Source organism: Neopsephotus bourkii, unplaced genomic scaffold (assembly GCF_033783945.1).
Source record: "Neopsephotus bourkii isolate Nb327-2 ecotype Australia unplaced genomic scaffold, CSIRO-AGI_Nbou_v1 NB_1615, whole genome shotgun sequence".
NCBI lineage: Eukaryota > Metazoa > Chordata > Aves > Psittaciformes > Psittacidae > Neopsephotus > Neopsephotus bourkii.
Genome location: NW_026902090.1, coordinates 2,449,161 through 2,465,021, shown reverse-complemented (window position 1 = coordinate 2,465,021; position 15,861 = coordinate 2,449,161). Strand labels below are relative to the sequence as shown.

The 15,861-nt window shown below is 51.5% G+C and overlaps 3 protein-coding genes across 3 annotated transcripts in view; 2 read left to right on the top strand and 1 right to left on the bottom strand.

Moving 5' to 3' along the window:
- The window catches only part of NEURL1 (neuralized E3 ubiquitin protein ligase 1), a 228,775-nt gene that overhangs the window by 185,109 nt on the left and 27,805 nt on the right, over positions 1-15,861 (bottom strand). The gene's annotated exons all lie outside the window — the stretch shown is intronic.
- CALHM1 (calcium homeostasis modulator 1) lies at positions 3,717-6,881 on the top strand. Its single transcript, XM_061372381.1, has 2 exons — positions 3,717-4,382; positions 5,767-6,881. Exons 1-2 carry the CDS (start codon positions 3,834-3,836, stop codon positions 6,232-6,234), a joined length of 1,017 nt encoding a protein of 338 aa, XP_061228365.1. The 5' UTR covers positions 3,717-3,833; the 3' UTR covers positions 6,235-6,881.
- On the top strand, positions 11,550-14,261 carry CALHM2 (calcium homeostasis modulator family member 2). Its single transcript, XM_061372595.1, has 2 exons — positions 11,550-12,176; positions 12,260-14,261. Exons 1-2 carry the CDS (start codon positions 11,634-11,636, stop codon positions 12,674-12,676), a joined length of 960 nt encoding a protein of 319 aa, XP_061228579.1. The 5' UTR covers positions 11,550-11,633; the 3' UTR covers positions 12,677-14,261.

Genomic DNA, 15,861 nt, shown 5'->3' with positions numbered 1-15,861 from the left:
TCATCCCAGGATGGACACAAAATATGGAATGCAAAAAAGGGGAAGACAAACAGCTTTGTTACCTATGCCTGGAGGGACAAAATCAGAGGATTTAAGGGCGCTGCCATAGACTTTTGAAGGTTCACAAAGGTTCACATGCTGCTGGGAGGATCAGCCTGGTCACAGAGTATCTCCAATTGGGCAGAGCTGTGGGTATGCATCCCTCCCAGCCTCCCTGAGTCCCATGCTGTGCTCCCCTTTAAAGCCAGAGAACTCTTTTCCATTATGGAAAATGGTGTCTGGTACCTCATGACAGGACAAGAAGCAACAGTCACAAACCCAAAATGCAGGAAATTCCATTTAAACAGAAGAAAACACTTACTTACGTTGAGGGTGGTGGCACCTCCACCCATGCAGATATTCCCAACCCTGTTAGACATGACCCTACGTGCTTTGAGCACAGAGCATGGGCCAGAGGTCCCTTCCCACCAGCTCTGCTAGGAGTGTGTACCCTCCTGTGGTGGGAGCAGAGAGGGTCATTAGCAGCTCTCTGTCTCTTGGGGCTGGTCTGATGCTTGACCTATAGACACGTCTGACATGCTGAGGGATCCTCACCTGCCAAAAGCCTGTGAAACCGCAGGGCTGACTGCAAGGACAACTTCTCCAATCTCTTCCCAGATTCTCCCCATGGGGGCTGTGACCATTTTGATGTCCCTCCTCTCTATGTCCTACATTGACTGGGACACACGGAGCCTTCCTTGAACCCCTGGCTTGGTGTCTGTCTTAGTGTCCAGACACAGGACCCCATGCTGGGAGACACTTGGGCATGTATCATTTACCATGTCTCCCAGGACCTGGTTTCCAAAGAACGAGCAGGTTGGGATCATGGAAGGAAGCACCAGCCCTACATTCTCCTGCAAATCAGTTGGAGTGAACTTTCTGTTGGCAAGCTCATGAAAATAAGTTCCTCCTTAATAAGACAACATGGGAAGGAAGACCCAGGCATTGGCTTTTATGGGGTCTGTTTTGAATCCCACTGGCCTGCTGTTGGCTTCTGTGAGAACTGCCAATGCTGTACAGCAAGCAGGCTCAGACCCCTCATTCATGTTTAACAACAGGCAGTTTCCCTGGAGATCAAAAAAGCTTTCTTCTTTTTATGAGGTTGATTCCCGCAGGCTTTGATGTGAACTGCCCTTCAAAAAGCCACTCACCAGGTGAACAGGGAAGCCAACCTGAGCTCCTTGCTAGCCATACAGTAAGCCTCATCTATATTCATGTAGCCAAATCTCTTCCTGTTTGATGAGATCATGGAATTAACCTTTCCACAGCGGGCAAAGCAAAGACGTGCTTCATGCTCACATCTGTGGTGGCATCTCAGGGTGAACTTGGCATTGTCAACAGAGCCCCAGGGCTGGTGTGAGACATCAGAACCTGAAGCGCTGACTAATGGTCAAAACACCTAGCTTGGCTTCTTAGCTCTATACCTATGCACTGCAAAACCTTGAGGAAAAGCACCTCCTGGATGCCACCCTATGTACAGCTTGCCTTGGTGACATGTCCCACAGCCACCAATGCAGCCATGCTGGTGCCCAGACAGTCAGATGTATCTTGATACTTGTGTCAACACCACAGTTGGTGCCTGGACCAGAGGGACTGAATGCCTTCCAGGCAGTCAATACTGCAACCATCTGTTTCATGGCCACTTGTAGTCCCAGTATGCCCACATATTTTGGCCATCTTGAGGAAGCAAACTGGTGCATCAAAGCTGCTTTGTGAATCGGGAATGGAGGTGTAGGAGAGCACTAACACCACAATCCACTTCTTTTAGGTTTGAGCTTTAGGAGCTAAGTCTGTCCCATCCATAAATGCCATGATTCATCAGTGTTTGTCTCGGTTCTGGCAAGCTGGCGAGGAGTCTGGTCAGCTCTGTGCTGACAAATACACACAGGATCTCTGCATCAGAAAGCTCCCAGGTCTGCAGAGCTGACAGCAAAGAGCTGAACTGAGACCCTGTGGGAGAGGAAAGGGTTAGAAGTGATGAGGAAGCTTTGCACCCCAGTACCAACATGTGGGACATGTCCAACACAGACCTGAGCTGGCTCTATCAAGGTGAGCAAAGAGCAGGGAGGTGAATGCAGGTATTCAGGTCTGCTTGGGTCCAGACCTGGTGTTGCTACTGAATTAATAAGTCCAGGTAAAGTGACACGGCTAAACCGTCAGCAATCCTGTGATGAATGGACCAGCCCAGCACTCAGCTAGTTCAGTCCTCCCTGCCCCATGCACTATTTGCATGGGAAGCTGTGTCCTTAGACACCTTAGCCTCAGGTCAAGGCACATCGCCAAATACCAGCCCCTCCTGCTAAATGGATGTGCACTGCTGGCTCAGGTAGTGCTTGCTCTGCCCTTCCTGTCAGGATCTGTGTGATCTTCAGAGGAGCCGCAGCTCCGCTGCACCCTCAGGGCCCAGGCTGCTGGTACCCACTGGCCTGATGGGCAGGAAGGGCTCTGCACAGCCCATGCCTGCAGGCAGCCTGGGAAACACCATCCCTCAGGGAACAGCAGCTGCCCTTGGGCCAAGGAGGTCACCAGCAGGATTTACACATCCTCCTTGTATTCCCAGTTCCTGCACACCCCAAATTTACCAAGGGCTGGGATTATACCCACAAGAAGCAGCTGCAAGAAAATCGTTCAGCCTCCATCACCCAGTGGAGTGGGTGACTGGAACCAGAATTTGATGTTCAGAGCAAAGTGCACTCAAGCCCTTCAGAAATGCTCATTGAAAGTGGGTGAAAAGAATAAATTTCACGGAAAAACCTCAGTCTCAGAACTCTGCAGGGCAGGGAGCATATCCTGAGAAACCAGATGTACCCAGAGATCAGGCACTCTCAGCAGGACCCACCTGCAGAGCAGGTCTTCTGTGCTCCTATTGCGAAGCCCTCTCTCCTTTCTGTGCCTATTTTTCTCCAACCCTAAAGCCAGGAAAAGCACTAAGTGCCTCTATATGTTGCCAGACTATGTGAGCCAGGGTTTGGAAGATGTTTCAGCAAGTGTTGAGGGTAGAGAGCTGTGAAAAGCAAGGAGCTGCAGGCATCATCTTCTAAGTCTGACTGAAATGTGGACATTTGCAGGACAGAGGGGAGCCACCAACAGACTTCAGTAATACAGATACAATAACCCAGAGCACCGAGAGCTTTAAAACTCCTTCCTCTGTCTTTCCTTTTCTCTTCCCACTGCAGAATGAAACAGAAGCAGGTACAGAAGAGGGGCTGGCAGACCTGTGCAGTGCTTGTATTAGGTGTTGCCGTGGTGACGCTGATGTGGAAGGATGGGGGAAGCTCTGGCATCCTGCTTTGCTGTGTGTGGCAGCACTGCAGAGGTGGGGCATCCTGTTTGGTTCTGGGAGGAGCACCCACCTCCCGCATTCGCAAACAGCTTCACAGAGGCTAACCAGCCAACTCCCCTTTCTGCCCAAGGCACAGATTGCTCTGGGGAGAGTACAGCCATGGTAACACCTGCACCCTCCAGCCAAGGGAACCAGCGGCTGGAATACTGCAGAAATGGGGATGCAGAGAAGAATGAAGCCAAGTTTAACAAACCAGAAACAGCCCACATCCCACAGACCCAAAGAAGAGCTGGAGGAAGCAAACTTTGAACTTTTGCAAACAGAAAAATCAGCAGGAAAAGAAAAGTTTTCATTTTCTGCTTTAACTATTGAGGCTGTTAGAGTGCATGCATGAATCAGTGAACTGCACAGAGACTTGTCGTTCCCACCTTTGAAGAGAGGGGCTGAAAGAATGAAGTAAACTGAGGCCACAGCTTGGACCCCAGTGGGAGAAAAATTGCATCAAGGGAAGATGGACAAGTTTCGGATGATCTTCCAGTTTCTCCAGTCCAACCAGGAGTCCTTCATGAATGGCATCTGTGGGATCATGGCCCTAGCCAGCACCCAGATATATTCAGCCTTTGATTTCAACTGCCCCTGCCTGCCACGCTACAACCTGGCCTATGGGCTGGGCATCCTCCTGGTGCCCCCCTTCATCTTGTTCCTGCTGGGCTTTGTGCTGAACAACAACGTCTCCATGCTGGCGGAGGAGTGGAGGCGGCCCCAGGGCCAGAGAGGGAAGGACCCGGCCGTCCTGCGCTACATGTTCTGCTCCATGGCGCAGCGGGCCATGATCGCCCCCGTGGTCTGGGTCTCGGTGACACTGCTAGATGGCAAGTGCATCACTTGTGCCTTCTGCACCTCGGTGCCCGTGGAGACCCTGGGCAATGCCAGCCACCCCAGCCTCTCCCAAGGGGACGTGAAGCGGGTCCTTGCCCGTATTCCCTGCAAGGAGATCTATGATGGACAGGAGCTCATCGCCAATGAAGTGGCTGTCAGGTACCTGCGCTGCATCTCGCAGGTAAGAGGCATCATGGCTATGCCCTCACTGGTGGCTCAGGGTTAGGCACTGCCAGCCTTAGCTCATCCCTCAAAGGGATCTCTTTGTTGAAACCAAGCTGCAGGAGGAGAGACTGGTGATTTTACAGGGGTACAAAGTGTTCACTCAGCTCTGGGAATTATGCCCCCAGTGTGGTGCAGAAACCCAAGCTGTAGGTCACACGAATAATCTGGTCCCTGCTCCTGCCTGGGAAGTCTGGGGCTGCAGAGCAGCAGTACACAGACAAGCTGTATGCAAGAGATTTATTTAGAGCAAGTTCAGAAGGGGCTGACACGGATGTTGCTCGGTGGCTGGTGGGCTGTCACCCTCTCAAACCCACCAGTTGCTCATGACTGCTTTTGCTGCTTATTATAATGTGTTGCAAGTGATGGGATGACAACCATGTATGCCACTAACTTCAGCCTCTCGCATGAAAGCAGCTGATGTATGTTTATTAACCATCCCAGGGAACCACAAATGAAGAAGTGCCACTAACTGCTTGTCCTCAGCTTAATTCCCCTCAAAATCTCTGCTTCTGGCCACATTGGAGACAGGATGGTCTGACCTACACTGGCCATTCTTGTACTCCTGTTTAAAAGCAGCTCCTCTCCCTGATCTCCTTAGGACAGACAGTAATTATTATCCCCAGTTTAAGAGAAACAGAAGCACAGGATCTTCTCCAAAGACACAAAACAGATTTTCCTGGGTAGATCCCAATTACCAGCTGTGAGGAAGAACTGGGAGCTGCAAAACAAGAGGTGCTACCTAGACACCCCCTCCCAGGTGCTCTTTTAGGGAGGGAGATGCCTTTACAATGCAGTTCACCTCCCCAGCCTGGTGGCAGCCTGAGCTAGGACAGATGGTGAACAAGACAGACCGGTCCTGGCTCTGCCCTCATCTCACCCTTCCTGTCAGACCCCATTAACAGAGGAGCCTTTCACTGCTGCTCATCCTCAATAGATGTTACTAAGTCAAACAGATCAGGAAAAGGATTAGACAGCTGCATAAACCCAGGGAGTACCTGGAACAAAGTTAGTGACAAGCCAGAGGACACAGACTAGCCTAGACCCAAGTGAGGTGCAGTTGTATCGGAGGGAGGACTGAGGGCTGGGTGCAGGGTTCAGTCTGGTGTTATTTACGGTCACTGGCTGCCGATGCAGGTGCATTGAACAAGGTATCAGCACAGATGCACTGACATGGGATGTAGGGTCTCCTCGTCCAGTTTTGCAATGTAAATGCAGTCAAACCTCAAACAACCCAAAGTGGAGCCAGGCTCACTTGCAGCCTGGGAGGCTCCTGCTGGCTGGTGGGAAGCACCATGCTCTGCCTGCCTGTGATGGATCTGGTTCCCCCCTCATCTCTGCAGGCTCTGGGCTGGTGCTTTGTGCTGCTGATGACCATGCTGGCTTTCTTGGTCAGATCCCTCCGGCCCTGCTTCACCCAAGCCGCCTTCCTGAAGAGCAGGTACTGGTCCCACTACATCGACATTGAGCGGAAGCTGTTTGATGAGACATGCACGGAGCATGCCAGGAGCTTTGCCAAGGTCTGCATCCAGCAGTTCTTCGAGGGCATGAGCACGGACCTGGTGGCTGCTCGCTGCCACCTGCCCAGGAAAGCCCCTGAAGATGCAGGGGAAGCCACTGAGAAGCTCTTGGGCATCACCGACTGGGACACCATGAACATGGCCCTGAAGAGCTGGCACCGATGCAAGCCCCCGCTGCACCTCCACCCGCCTGCCCTCCCCAGCGGCAATGGCTGGGCAGGAGAAGGGGAACACCCAATGCACCCCCCTGTGCCCCGAAGGGAGGTGGCTGCCTACTACAGCTGGGTGTGAGAGGGCACAGTGCTGTGCACAAGCAGAGCCACACTTCTGGGAGAGGGGCTGCAGAGGGTGGGCAGGCAGCCATCTGAGTCAGGCAGAGGTGAGGGACAGCACCATGGTAGGCTCAGGGGGGCACCCAAAAGGCTTAGCAGTGCCAGTACAAACCCATCTGCTCTCACATCCAATTTTACAGCATTAGTAATGCAGGCAACAAGCTTTGTGCCGAGCAGGATGGCTACTCAGTGTCATGTTGGATGAGGCCCTTGGATGCTAAAGGGCACAGTGTGGCAGGTGGACAGGCCTGTTGTGTGTCCCACACCACCAAGCACCAGGTTTGTGTTGTGGTGGTTGCAAAAGCAGGCACTACCAGATCTGCAAAACTTCCTTCCTTTTACTTTGTGCTCAGCACTGGGCAGTGCTGTGGGTTTAGGCAGTATTAAAACTCCCCTGGTGGGGAAACAAGCTGGCGGTGCCCCTGTCTCACACCAAGCTGTGAAACCCCAAAACTCTTCCCATTGCCCTCCACACATGGCATCCCCAGAGACACACACAGCTTCCAGGCCAAGGAAAGCTTTAAAATACATTTGACCCAAGAAACACGCTAGTGATGGGACACCCCATATTGCATTACACGCGACAGGAATGGTGCGGTTGGTGTCACAGGTGGTACTCAGTGAAGAGCCCAGTATCTAGACTGGGAGAGCAGCTATCATCCACCAGCATGGAGGGTGACAGCCAGGCCAACCCCCTAGCACAAACCTGCTGCAGGACAATTTGTCCTTGCAATTATACCTGGGTTCCTCCCTGACACAAAGACTGATGTAAAAAGCACACCCGGATGTTTGTTGAAGGGGCCAAACGAATAATTCAGGCTTACTGTTCAAGCTCTGTGCTCAGGCACAAGGATCTATAAAAGCTGTTTACAAAAGACGTTGGTGTTTCTTTCCTTGAATGCAATGAAAAGGACTAGGGAGGGGGGGTTCAGGGCCCAGCCTGGAATGCTGAAGTGATGCGACTTGGGGTGGTTTACTGGTGCACAGCAGCCAGCCCTGGTCCTCTCCTGGAGGAGAAGCCAAGGATGCACCATGAAGCCTATGTAACACCAGGTGGCTGCCCATTTCCATAGAAACTGAGGATGACGGGATGCAGGCCCTCGAGGTGCCTATGGAAATTGCAGACAGGAAGAGCGTTCCCTGTGGCCCTGATTTTATTAGCAGCACACAGAAGGAAAATCCCTTTTGAGAGACAAGTTTCATCCCTGCCACATCCCTTTTGAAATGCTCATCCCCTTGAAATTCCTGCTGCCGTGTTCTTGTTCAAACCAACTTGCTGGGGACTGTCATTTGCATAAACCTTAATTATCAGTGTGTGACTCCATAGAGGCTGTGGGGAGAGCAGAACAAAGGACCAAAATGACGAGGAAATTCCCTCAGCACCTTAGCAAGCCCATAGTTAAGGGCAGGCTGGATCTGGCTGACTCTCAGGAGAAAGGAGCAACACAGATTTATCATCAATCTTCACACCCTAAACTTTAATTAAGGCACCTGCCTAGAAATTAATAGGCACAAAACCTGATTTACAAGCAAAGGAGATTGAAAGATAAAGGCAGTTTCCACTCCTATTATTTGCAGCTCAGCGCTGTTAATGGCTCACTGAGAAAAGACACACTCAAGAGTCCTCAAAACGGCAAGCAGGCTGGCGGGCTCCGCAGCACAGCCATAAAGATACCAAAACAAATAGCATGCAATTACAAAGAGAAGCTTTTTAAGCTTTTAATTTAGGCTTTTAATTTAGATTTTTAGGATCAGAGCTCTGCTCCCTCGCAGCAGTTTCAGCAGTTGCAGAGATTCCCGGTAGAGCAGGCAGGCTGTCCTCTCTGTGCTGGATTTTGGCTCATCACCTTCAGGAGGAGACCCTTCGCTAGGGAACCCAGTACAGCCCCTGGGATTTCACCAGCTGGTCCTGGTGCTGAGCCTGGTTAGCAGCAGCACCCTGAGCACACAGTGAGCCCCAGGACCCCCAGTCGAGCTGGTAGATGCAGGAAGGGAGCCAGCCCCGGAGGTGTGGGAGTGCCAAGGGGTGCACTGCACTCAAATACCTGGGAGCTGCATAAACCCATCGGTATCCCAGTTCTGGGGGCTCAGAAAGAGGACTCAGTCAAAAAACTCCTGGCAGTGCTACCAACACTAGGCTGAGCCTAGCTTTGCTCCAGGCAGAGGGGATCATGAGTGTTGCTCAAGATTTGCCTGTGCTGAAGACATCTTCTGAGGAGGGCTGAGTTTAACCCCAGGGATGGGGAAGAGGCTGAGGAAGGAAGCCAGAGAGCTCTGGCCTCTGCAATCAGCTGGGCGGGAGCTGGAGCTGAGAGAGAGACATCAGAAGGGAGAGAGCAATGCAAGGAGAAAATGAGGCGCCCTCAGCTACCTCGCAGGCATCGCTCCACAAAGGAAGCAGCGAGCGGAAAAGCCGAGCTGGGCAGGAATGCACCCTGCTCACTAAATCACATTCATGGCTCCCCTCGGCAGCTCAGCCCCTCTGCTCCACCCGGGGCAGTGGGAAGTGAAACCTCGCTGCCCCATATAGCACGTTCCTGCTTCTCCTGAAAACCCAGCCAGACTGGCACCTTCCCTGTTGGCTCAGCCAGATCCTATGCACAAAGGCAGCAGTTTCTGCCCCTTCACATGGGCTTCTCCCATGCTTCCTCCTCAGCTTAGGGTGACTCCAGGCTCCATGTTCAGCTTGGGTACCACCCTCTGTTGAGCCCAGTCCCCACTGCATCCCCTGTGGACCGCATCCACCCCTAGGTTGGGGGCTCCATCGTTTCCCTTTTGCACCCCATTGGTCCCGTTGTCCAAGCAAGCCCCAGGCTGTCCCAGACAGCTTCAGCACAGCTGCATCCCAGTCCGAAAGAGGCCGATGTGCTTTTTCCAGTGACTCATTCTCAGCCTTTCCTTTCCTCTTCTTTTTCTATTTTTTTCACATTTAAAGGCACAGCCTCAGCCTTGCACCCAGCAGGAGCCAAGCGCCTGCTGCTCGCCCCACCCAAGCACAGGGCCTGAGAACCTCCTCCCTCCTCCCAAAAGCTGACAGCCGAGGACACGTTTCAGACTGAAGAAGGAAGCTGCCAGACTCTGACGGGTGTTTTCACATCGCCCATCACACCGGCCTCAACTGCATCCCTGCTTCTGCACAGCCCCGCATGCTGCCAGGAAACCCCCCCCAGCCAGAGCAAAAACCACATGAGAAGCTGAGAAGGCTCCAGAACTGGCTTCAACAACTTTTCAAGTAAGTGATTTCATGTTTTTCCTTGCTTTCACGCATGTTTTGGGGAAAGACTTTAACAGAGACTGCTAGAAAATGATCTGCTGCAAACAGCTTCTCCCCTCCTACCCACCCTTCTCTCTCCCAGACAGGCACCACAACCACCAAGCAGAGGAAGGGTAACCCCCCCAAAAGAGCATACTCCCCTTGGCCAGATCCTCTCTTACTTTTGTTTGCCAGTTGCCAGGCTCTGTCAGGAAGATCACAGGGCTTTGTTTATCAGAGCTATTTGCTGGTAACTCTAATAACAGGGTTTTGAACCCCATGCACTAGAACAGGTTTGCAGGTTTAGCGTCTGGCTGCAAGCGTGGTGTACCACAAAGCGCGGCAGCAGGAGATGGAGGCCTGGCTCCCCGTCACGTGGCTGCTGCTCTCAGCTGGTCTTTCTCCTTTGCTGAGGATATTTTGCATATGGAAAACCAGGAAGATAGAGGAAGACACGAAAGGGTGCCTGTGTTTGAGGCTGGCAGTATCACAACATGACTTTAAAGGGAATGCCATGGGTTAGATACAACAGGGAACCGTGTTTCTGCCCCCTCTGCTGCCCTATGGGGGAAGGGGGTAAGCCAAGATTTGGTGGGGCAGATGAACTTAAGCACAGCAGGGATTTAAAGCACAGTGCATGAGCAAGCCTTGTACAAGACACCATAAGGATTAAGGTGCCTATGTTTCCCCTGCACCAGTGTCCCTGCAGCCATTTCCCTGCAGATGGGGCTGGCCCAGGGAAGCCTTGCTGGGAGATGCTGGCATCAGAGCAGATTTCAAGCAGCCCTGCTGTGGGTCAGGGCTCCCCCGAGTAAGGTGCTTAAGGCTTCCTGACATGAAATCCTGTGAGGTTGCAGCAAAGATGGAAATTCAACAAAGAAACTTATTAAATGCAGCTTGGAAGTGGCATGGGGGACTGGGCATCACTGCAGAGGACATGGATGCACCCCCCAGTTTTTCCCTGTCCTTCAGAAAGATCACAGTACATGCTTTCTCCTTCTTGGCGCTGAGTGCCTGCCCTAGGGGTGGGGTGGGCATCCCAGTATAACCAGTGTTGTACTGGGAGAAGAGGTTGAGGAAAGCTGCACAGGCAACCAGCAGCAAAGTGCATCTCTGGCAATAAGCTGTGCAGGTCGAGGGGCTCAGTTTCAGGCCAGCAGTTCAAGGCTGAGCCAAGACTGTGGGCTATGACAGGGAGTACGGTCCTGTCAACCCACTGTGGGAGAGGAGGAGATCATCCTGCCACACCTAATCCTAGCAAGAAAACTCCTACGTAATTGCTGATGCAGCTCTATTGGCATTTTTATCGTGGGTCACATCAAGATAAACTCCACTTTCCCAGGAAATAACTAATTTTGCTGGTATCAGCAGCTTCTCAGCATCCCCTCACACTTGCCAGTGGAGGCTGCTCCTGCCTGGTCCTCCCATGCTGCATCTCTCTGCCTCCAGACCAGCAGGGCCATCCTCCAAGACAAACCTTTACCTATTACTCAATATTAACTCATCAGGTCTTAAGAGGGATGTAAAAGCCACACACAGCACTTTCAAGGCAGTGCAGCACCAGCGTGCACGTGCCTTGTGTGCCCGGGCTAGCATGAGTCAGGGCTGGGGATACATCAGTGCTGGTGCTCTGGTCCAGTTTTCCCAGTAACACAGCGTCCTCCTTCGTTGTAGGCTTGGGAGATCGAGTGTCTGGCAGCGACGCTGACCGTAATGGCCTCTGCGGGAGGTGACTAAAACCAAAGAGAAGACGACTAACGTGCAAATGACAGGGCCAGAAATAGCTGTCCTGTTGGTAATCGTTGCTGTAGAGACGCTTTTGGAGAGCTTAGTGGGAAACTGAAATGACTGAGGTTTCACACATTGCTTAGGCTGAATCCTTCTTCAGCCCCTTTGAAGTATCCCTGCCATCAGCAACCAGCTCAAGACAGGGACGCCAGGAGGAAGGAAGGGACAGCAGTGAAGGTGTTGTGCTCCTGGAGCAGTTCCTTGTACATCAGCTGGCCCAAGGACGTTCCCCCTCCATTGGTGTGTCCTTGGTGCTGGGAGGAGGTTGAGCACGGCGGCCCCCAGGAGTACCCGCTTCGTCTCACCCCCAGGACGAGATGGCCGCTCTCATCGCTGAGAACTTTCGCTTCCTCTCCTTGTTCTTCAAGAGCAAAGATGTGATGATCTTCAATGGTTTAGTGGCCCTGGGCACAGTGGGGAGCGAGGAGCTCTTCTCTGTTGTTGCCTTCAACTGCCCCTGCTCCCCTGCCCGCAACTACATCTATGGGCTGGCCGCCATCGGTGTCCCAGCTCTGGCCCTCTTCCTCATTGGCGTCATCTGGAACAACCACACCTGGAATCTGGTGGCCGAGTGCCACAAGCGTGGCATCAAGAACTTCTCTGTGGCTGCCACCTTCCTCCTCTTTGGCTCCATCATGGGCCGGGCAGCCGTGGCACCCGTCACCTGGTCGGTCATCTCGCTGCTGCGCGGGGAGGCTTACATCTGCGCCCTCAGCGAGTTCGTCAGGCCATCCTCCTTGGACAAGTTCCCAGCTGAGTATGGGGCAGACGTGCTGGCCAGGTTCCCCTGTAAAGATGTACCGGCAAACCTCACCAAGTTCAGGGACGAGGTGACGCGGAGGCTGAGATACGAGTCCCAGGTAGGCACGCTGGGGAGAAATCCACACAAAGTGGGTAAGACCACGTCGCTGTGTCTTAACACAGCCTCTCTCTTCTCTCTCAGCTCTTCGGCTGGCTGCTCATCGGCATCGTTGCGGTCCTGGTTTTCCTCACCAAGTGCCTGAAGCACTGCTGCTCACCACTGAGCTACCGGCAGGAGGCTTACTGGGCCCAGTACCGCTCCAACGAGGACAAGCTCTTCCGACGCACAGCTGAGGTCCACTCCAGGATCCTGGCAGCCAAGAACGTGAAGCAATTCTTCGGCTTTGTGGCACTGGACAAGGAGGAGAAAGAGCTGGTGCAGGAGTTCCCAGTGGAAGGCGTGCAGCCAAGCCCCCAGTGGAATGCCATCACGGGTGTCTACATCTACCGGGAGAACAAGGGCTTCCCCCTCTACAGCCGGCTCCACAAATGGGCCAAAGGGGTGGAAGGGAATGGACCAACCCCGGAAGGCCATGAAATGCTCTTTTTGGCTTCCTAACATGGGTGCTGGCAGTTACTCCCCAGACTGCCTGGTAGGCCTATCAGTATCGGTGCACAGGCTGAGGGTTTCACTGGGAATATTCCTCCCAGCAACACTTCTCTCAGCAGGTAAATAGGGATCAAGAACCTCAGGGTAGAGACTAATAAGCAATACACTGAGCAGGGAACACCTCCTTAAAGATAACCTCTCTGCTGCTCCCAGACACAGAAGGGGAACAAAGAGCAGATGCAGAACTTACATCCAGCTTCCAGTGCACCAGCAGAAGCCTTGGGGAGCAAGAGGTGGGCACAACATTTCTAACCCTGACTCCTGCGGTCCCACTTGTCTCCCCCATGGCAAGGTTAGCCCCACTCATCTCACACACCTACTTTTGTTATTGACATTGGTATGTTCCCAGGCAGTTGTGCTGAGCCTGTTATGCAGTCAGATCCCAAAGCAGCTTCCGGGCATTACAGTGCAGGGAAAGAGGGAAGCAGAGTGTAAATTCCTGTGGCAAGAGGGATGCAATAGCACCTGGGAAGGAATGGGTCAGTAATACAGCAGCACAGCAAATAACTGAGAGACTAAGATAGGAAGAATCACCAATATTCCTGGTATTCAGAAAGACACTCTATAATTAACCAGTTGGAATTTGGGTATGACACCAAACTTCCTTTGTTCTTATTGAAGTGCCTGGGCAAACTCCAATGACTCCAAGTGGTCACAACCATAAGTTTACAAACCCAGAGGATGGCACCATCAACAGAATAGTTTTCAGGGGAGGTGGAGGCTGAGAGGCAGCAGAACCTGCTGTGAGCCACACCACTGTCTGCAGCTCACTGCATTTCTCATCCAACCATTGCATGAGTCCTGCTTGTTTGGGTTGCAAGTTGCAGCAAGACCTCAACCAGAATTACTTTTACATTATGTATATATACACACACATACATATATAGTATATATGCTATGTAATGTAATTGTACTTAGCTAGCTGTATTAATGGAACATCTTTCTTTGAGGGAAAGGGGACAAGAAGGTTGCCAGCCAAAAGAGCTTACTACATGCACCCATCTGCTGCACTGGACTACAGCCCTGGAGTGACAAGGGACATAGGAATGGGATGGGGGAAACAGTCCTCTCCCTACCCTTTTACCACTGAATTTGCTTAAACTCTACTGCCTTACGCAATCACTGCAGCAGCAGGCATCTTCTATGGACTTGGGCATACTCTGAGAAAGCAAAGCCAGAAAAGTGCAGTATCACTGCCCTCACTGTGACACTGTGCTGCCAATGGCTTCAAGGCTGCTCTTCTGGCACTGCAGTGTTCCTTCCCCCCCCCCGGGGTCAGCCCTACGCACCCAACACTGTTTTAACAGCTGGCAGGACAATGAAGTGGGATTTTCTCCTACTTGTACTATTTCTTTATAGGTACAACTTCCTTTTACACTGCACTGTTTACTAAAAAGCCTTAAATTGCTCAAAAAAATGACTGAAACCCACAGAACTCAGAGGGGCTCACACACCAGGAGATTTTAAATAAATTATTAAATGAGTTACTTTTCATTGCCTTCTGAGGGTTTTTTCCAGGGAGGTAAAAAAACAAGGGCATAATTTAATATTCTCTTTGAACTCAAGGGTTGGGAACCTACTTTTTCTACTAAACATTCAGATCCTCTCTTACTCAGATGACCCCAGAATGTGAAATTTTGAAGTGTTACCACATATTATAAGTTAGTAGCACTGCTTTTTAGCTATTCTCACAGTGATCAGCACAAAACTTGTACATCAGGATACTCAATTGCAGCAAAGGATAGAGAACATATTTAGAAACCTTTTTACAAACATGTCCCCTCGCAAGAAAGAGCTGGAGGGTATTCCACGTAAAGAGGCGGAACACTGCTTAATGGGCAAAGGATCGCCAAGATCCCTGTTCAGCTTCTTTCCAGATCTGCCTTGCATTTTTGGGAAGGCTTTGCCCCCAGCCTCTCCATCAACTAATCTGCAGGAACAATCAGATGCAAATTAAATGAAATTGCATTAACCTGAGATGAAAGAAAGTTCATTTGCATTTCTTCTCATTGGCCTCGAGTGGGAACATGCAGACACACATACCACCCCCACAAGCAGGTCAGCATATGCAAGGTAACTTGCTGAAACAAAGCAGCGTTCCTCTTACTTCCCTTGCCTTCCTCCTTGGTAGTTGTCATTGCTCCTTTGAACCACCTCCACTCCAGTTCCTTCTCCCCCCCATCCTTCCTTTGAAGGAAAGGGGCAAGACACGTAATGCTTGGGAATGGATTTGTTTATCTCAAGAATAAATCATGAGCACAAACCAGCTTTTGCGCTATTTATCTCCCTTCTCCATTAACTCCAGTAACTTTCCACGTGCTGGGATGGGCATGGGGCTTGTCCAGCTTGTCCATTTTCCCTCCCTCTTCTTGGAGAGGCATATTTGGGTGGACAGCTGACAGTGGGAAGTGGAGCAAGCCACCACATTCGGAAATACTTGTTTGCAATTACAGGGTTGGGATTTTTTCCTCCTCTCTGCCACCCAAGCATGGCAGCCCCCACCGAGACAGCTCTCATAGCCCACTAGTACCCTCATGAATATCCCTGCCATCTGTGTTACTCATTCTCCCCCAGTGAGGATGCTGAGGTGAGGGACATTAACCCACATGGCTTTACACACCCGCACAAGAACCAGGCAAGGCTTCTCACCAAAACGTCCAATTTCCTGGTATGCTGCATTACACAGGCTGCAAGACCACATGCCCTCTGCTTTTCCTCCAGAGGCCAAAACCAACCCCACTGCAGAGAAGCCTATAGGTTGACACTTGGGGCAAACTTCCCAACAGCAAAATGGATTCAAACCAAGCTCCTCCAGTATGGAGGATTACACACAGGTCTTTCATTTTCCCTGCTGACTACTGTAGAGACTGTAACAGCCCCAGTAGTCAAGAAGAAACAATGCCTCAAAGGGATCTTGGTTTCTATTATGACGCTTATTTATGTATTCTATTATATAACAATTAATCCAAAAGAAAAAGCCACCATCACTGCAGCTGTGTTCTTAAGAAAGCAGCAGCTGTTACTGGATGTTGCAAGCAGCCTCCTCCTCTAGAAGAGCATTAAGCAAAATCAGAGTGCAGTACCCTGCTCTCCCTGGGGGCAAGAAGTGAAACAACTGGTTTCGGGATCCCAAC

Coding starts and splice junctions, on each gene's coding strand:
- CALHM1 (XM_061372381.1), top strand. CDS start 3,834: ATGGACAAGTTTCGGATGATCTTCCAGTTTCTCCAGTCCAACCAGGAG. Junction 4,383..5,766: donor ACCTGCGCTGCATCTCGCAG/GTAAGAGGCATC, acceptor TCATCTCTGCAG/GCTCTGGGCTGGTGCTTTGT.
- CALHM2 (XM_061372595.1), top strand. CDS start 11,634: ATGGCCGCTCTCATCGCTGAGAACTTTCGCTTCCTCTCCTTGTTCTTC. Junction 12,177..12,259: donor GGCTGAGATACGAGTCCCAG/GTAGGCACGCTG, acceptor CTTCTCTCTCAG/CTCTTCGGCTGGCTGCTCAT.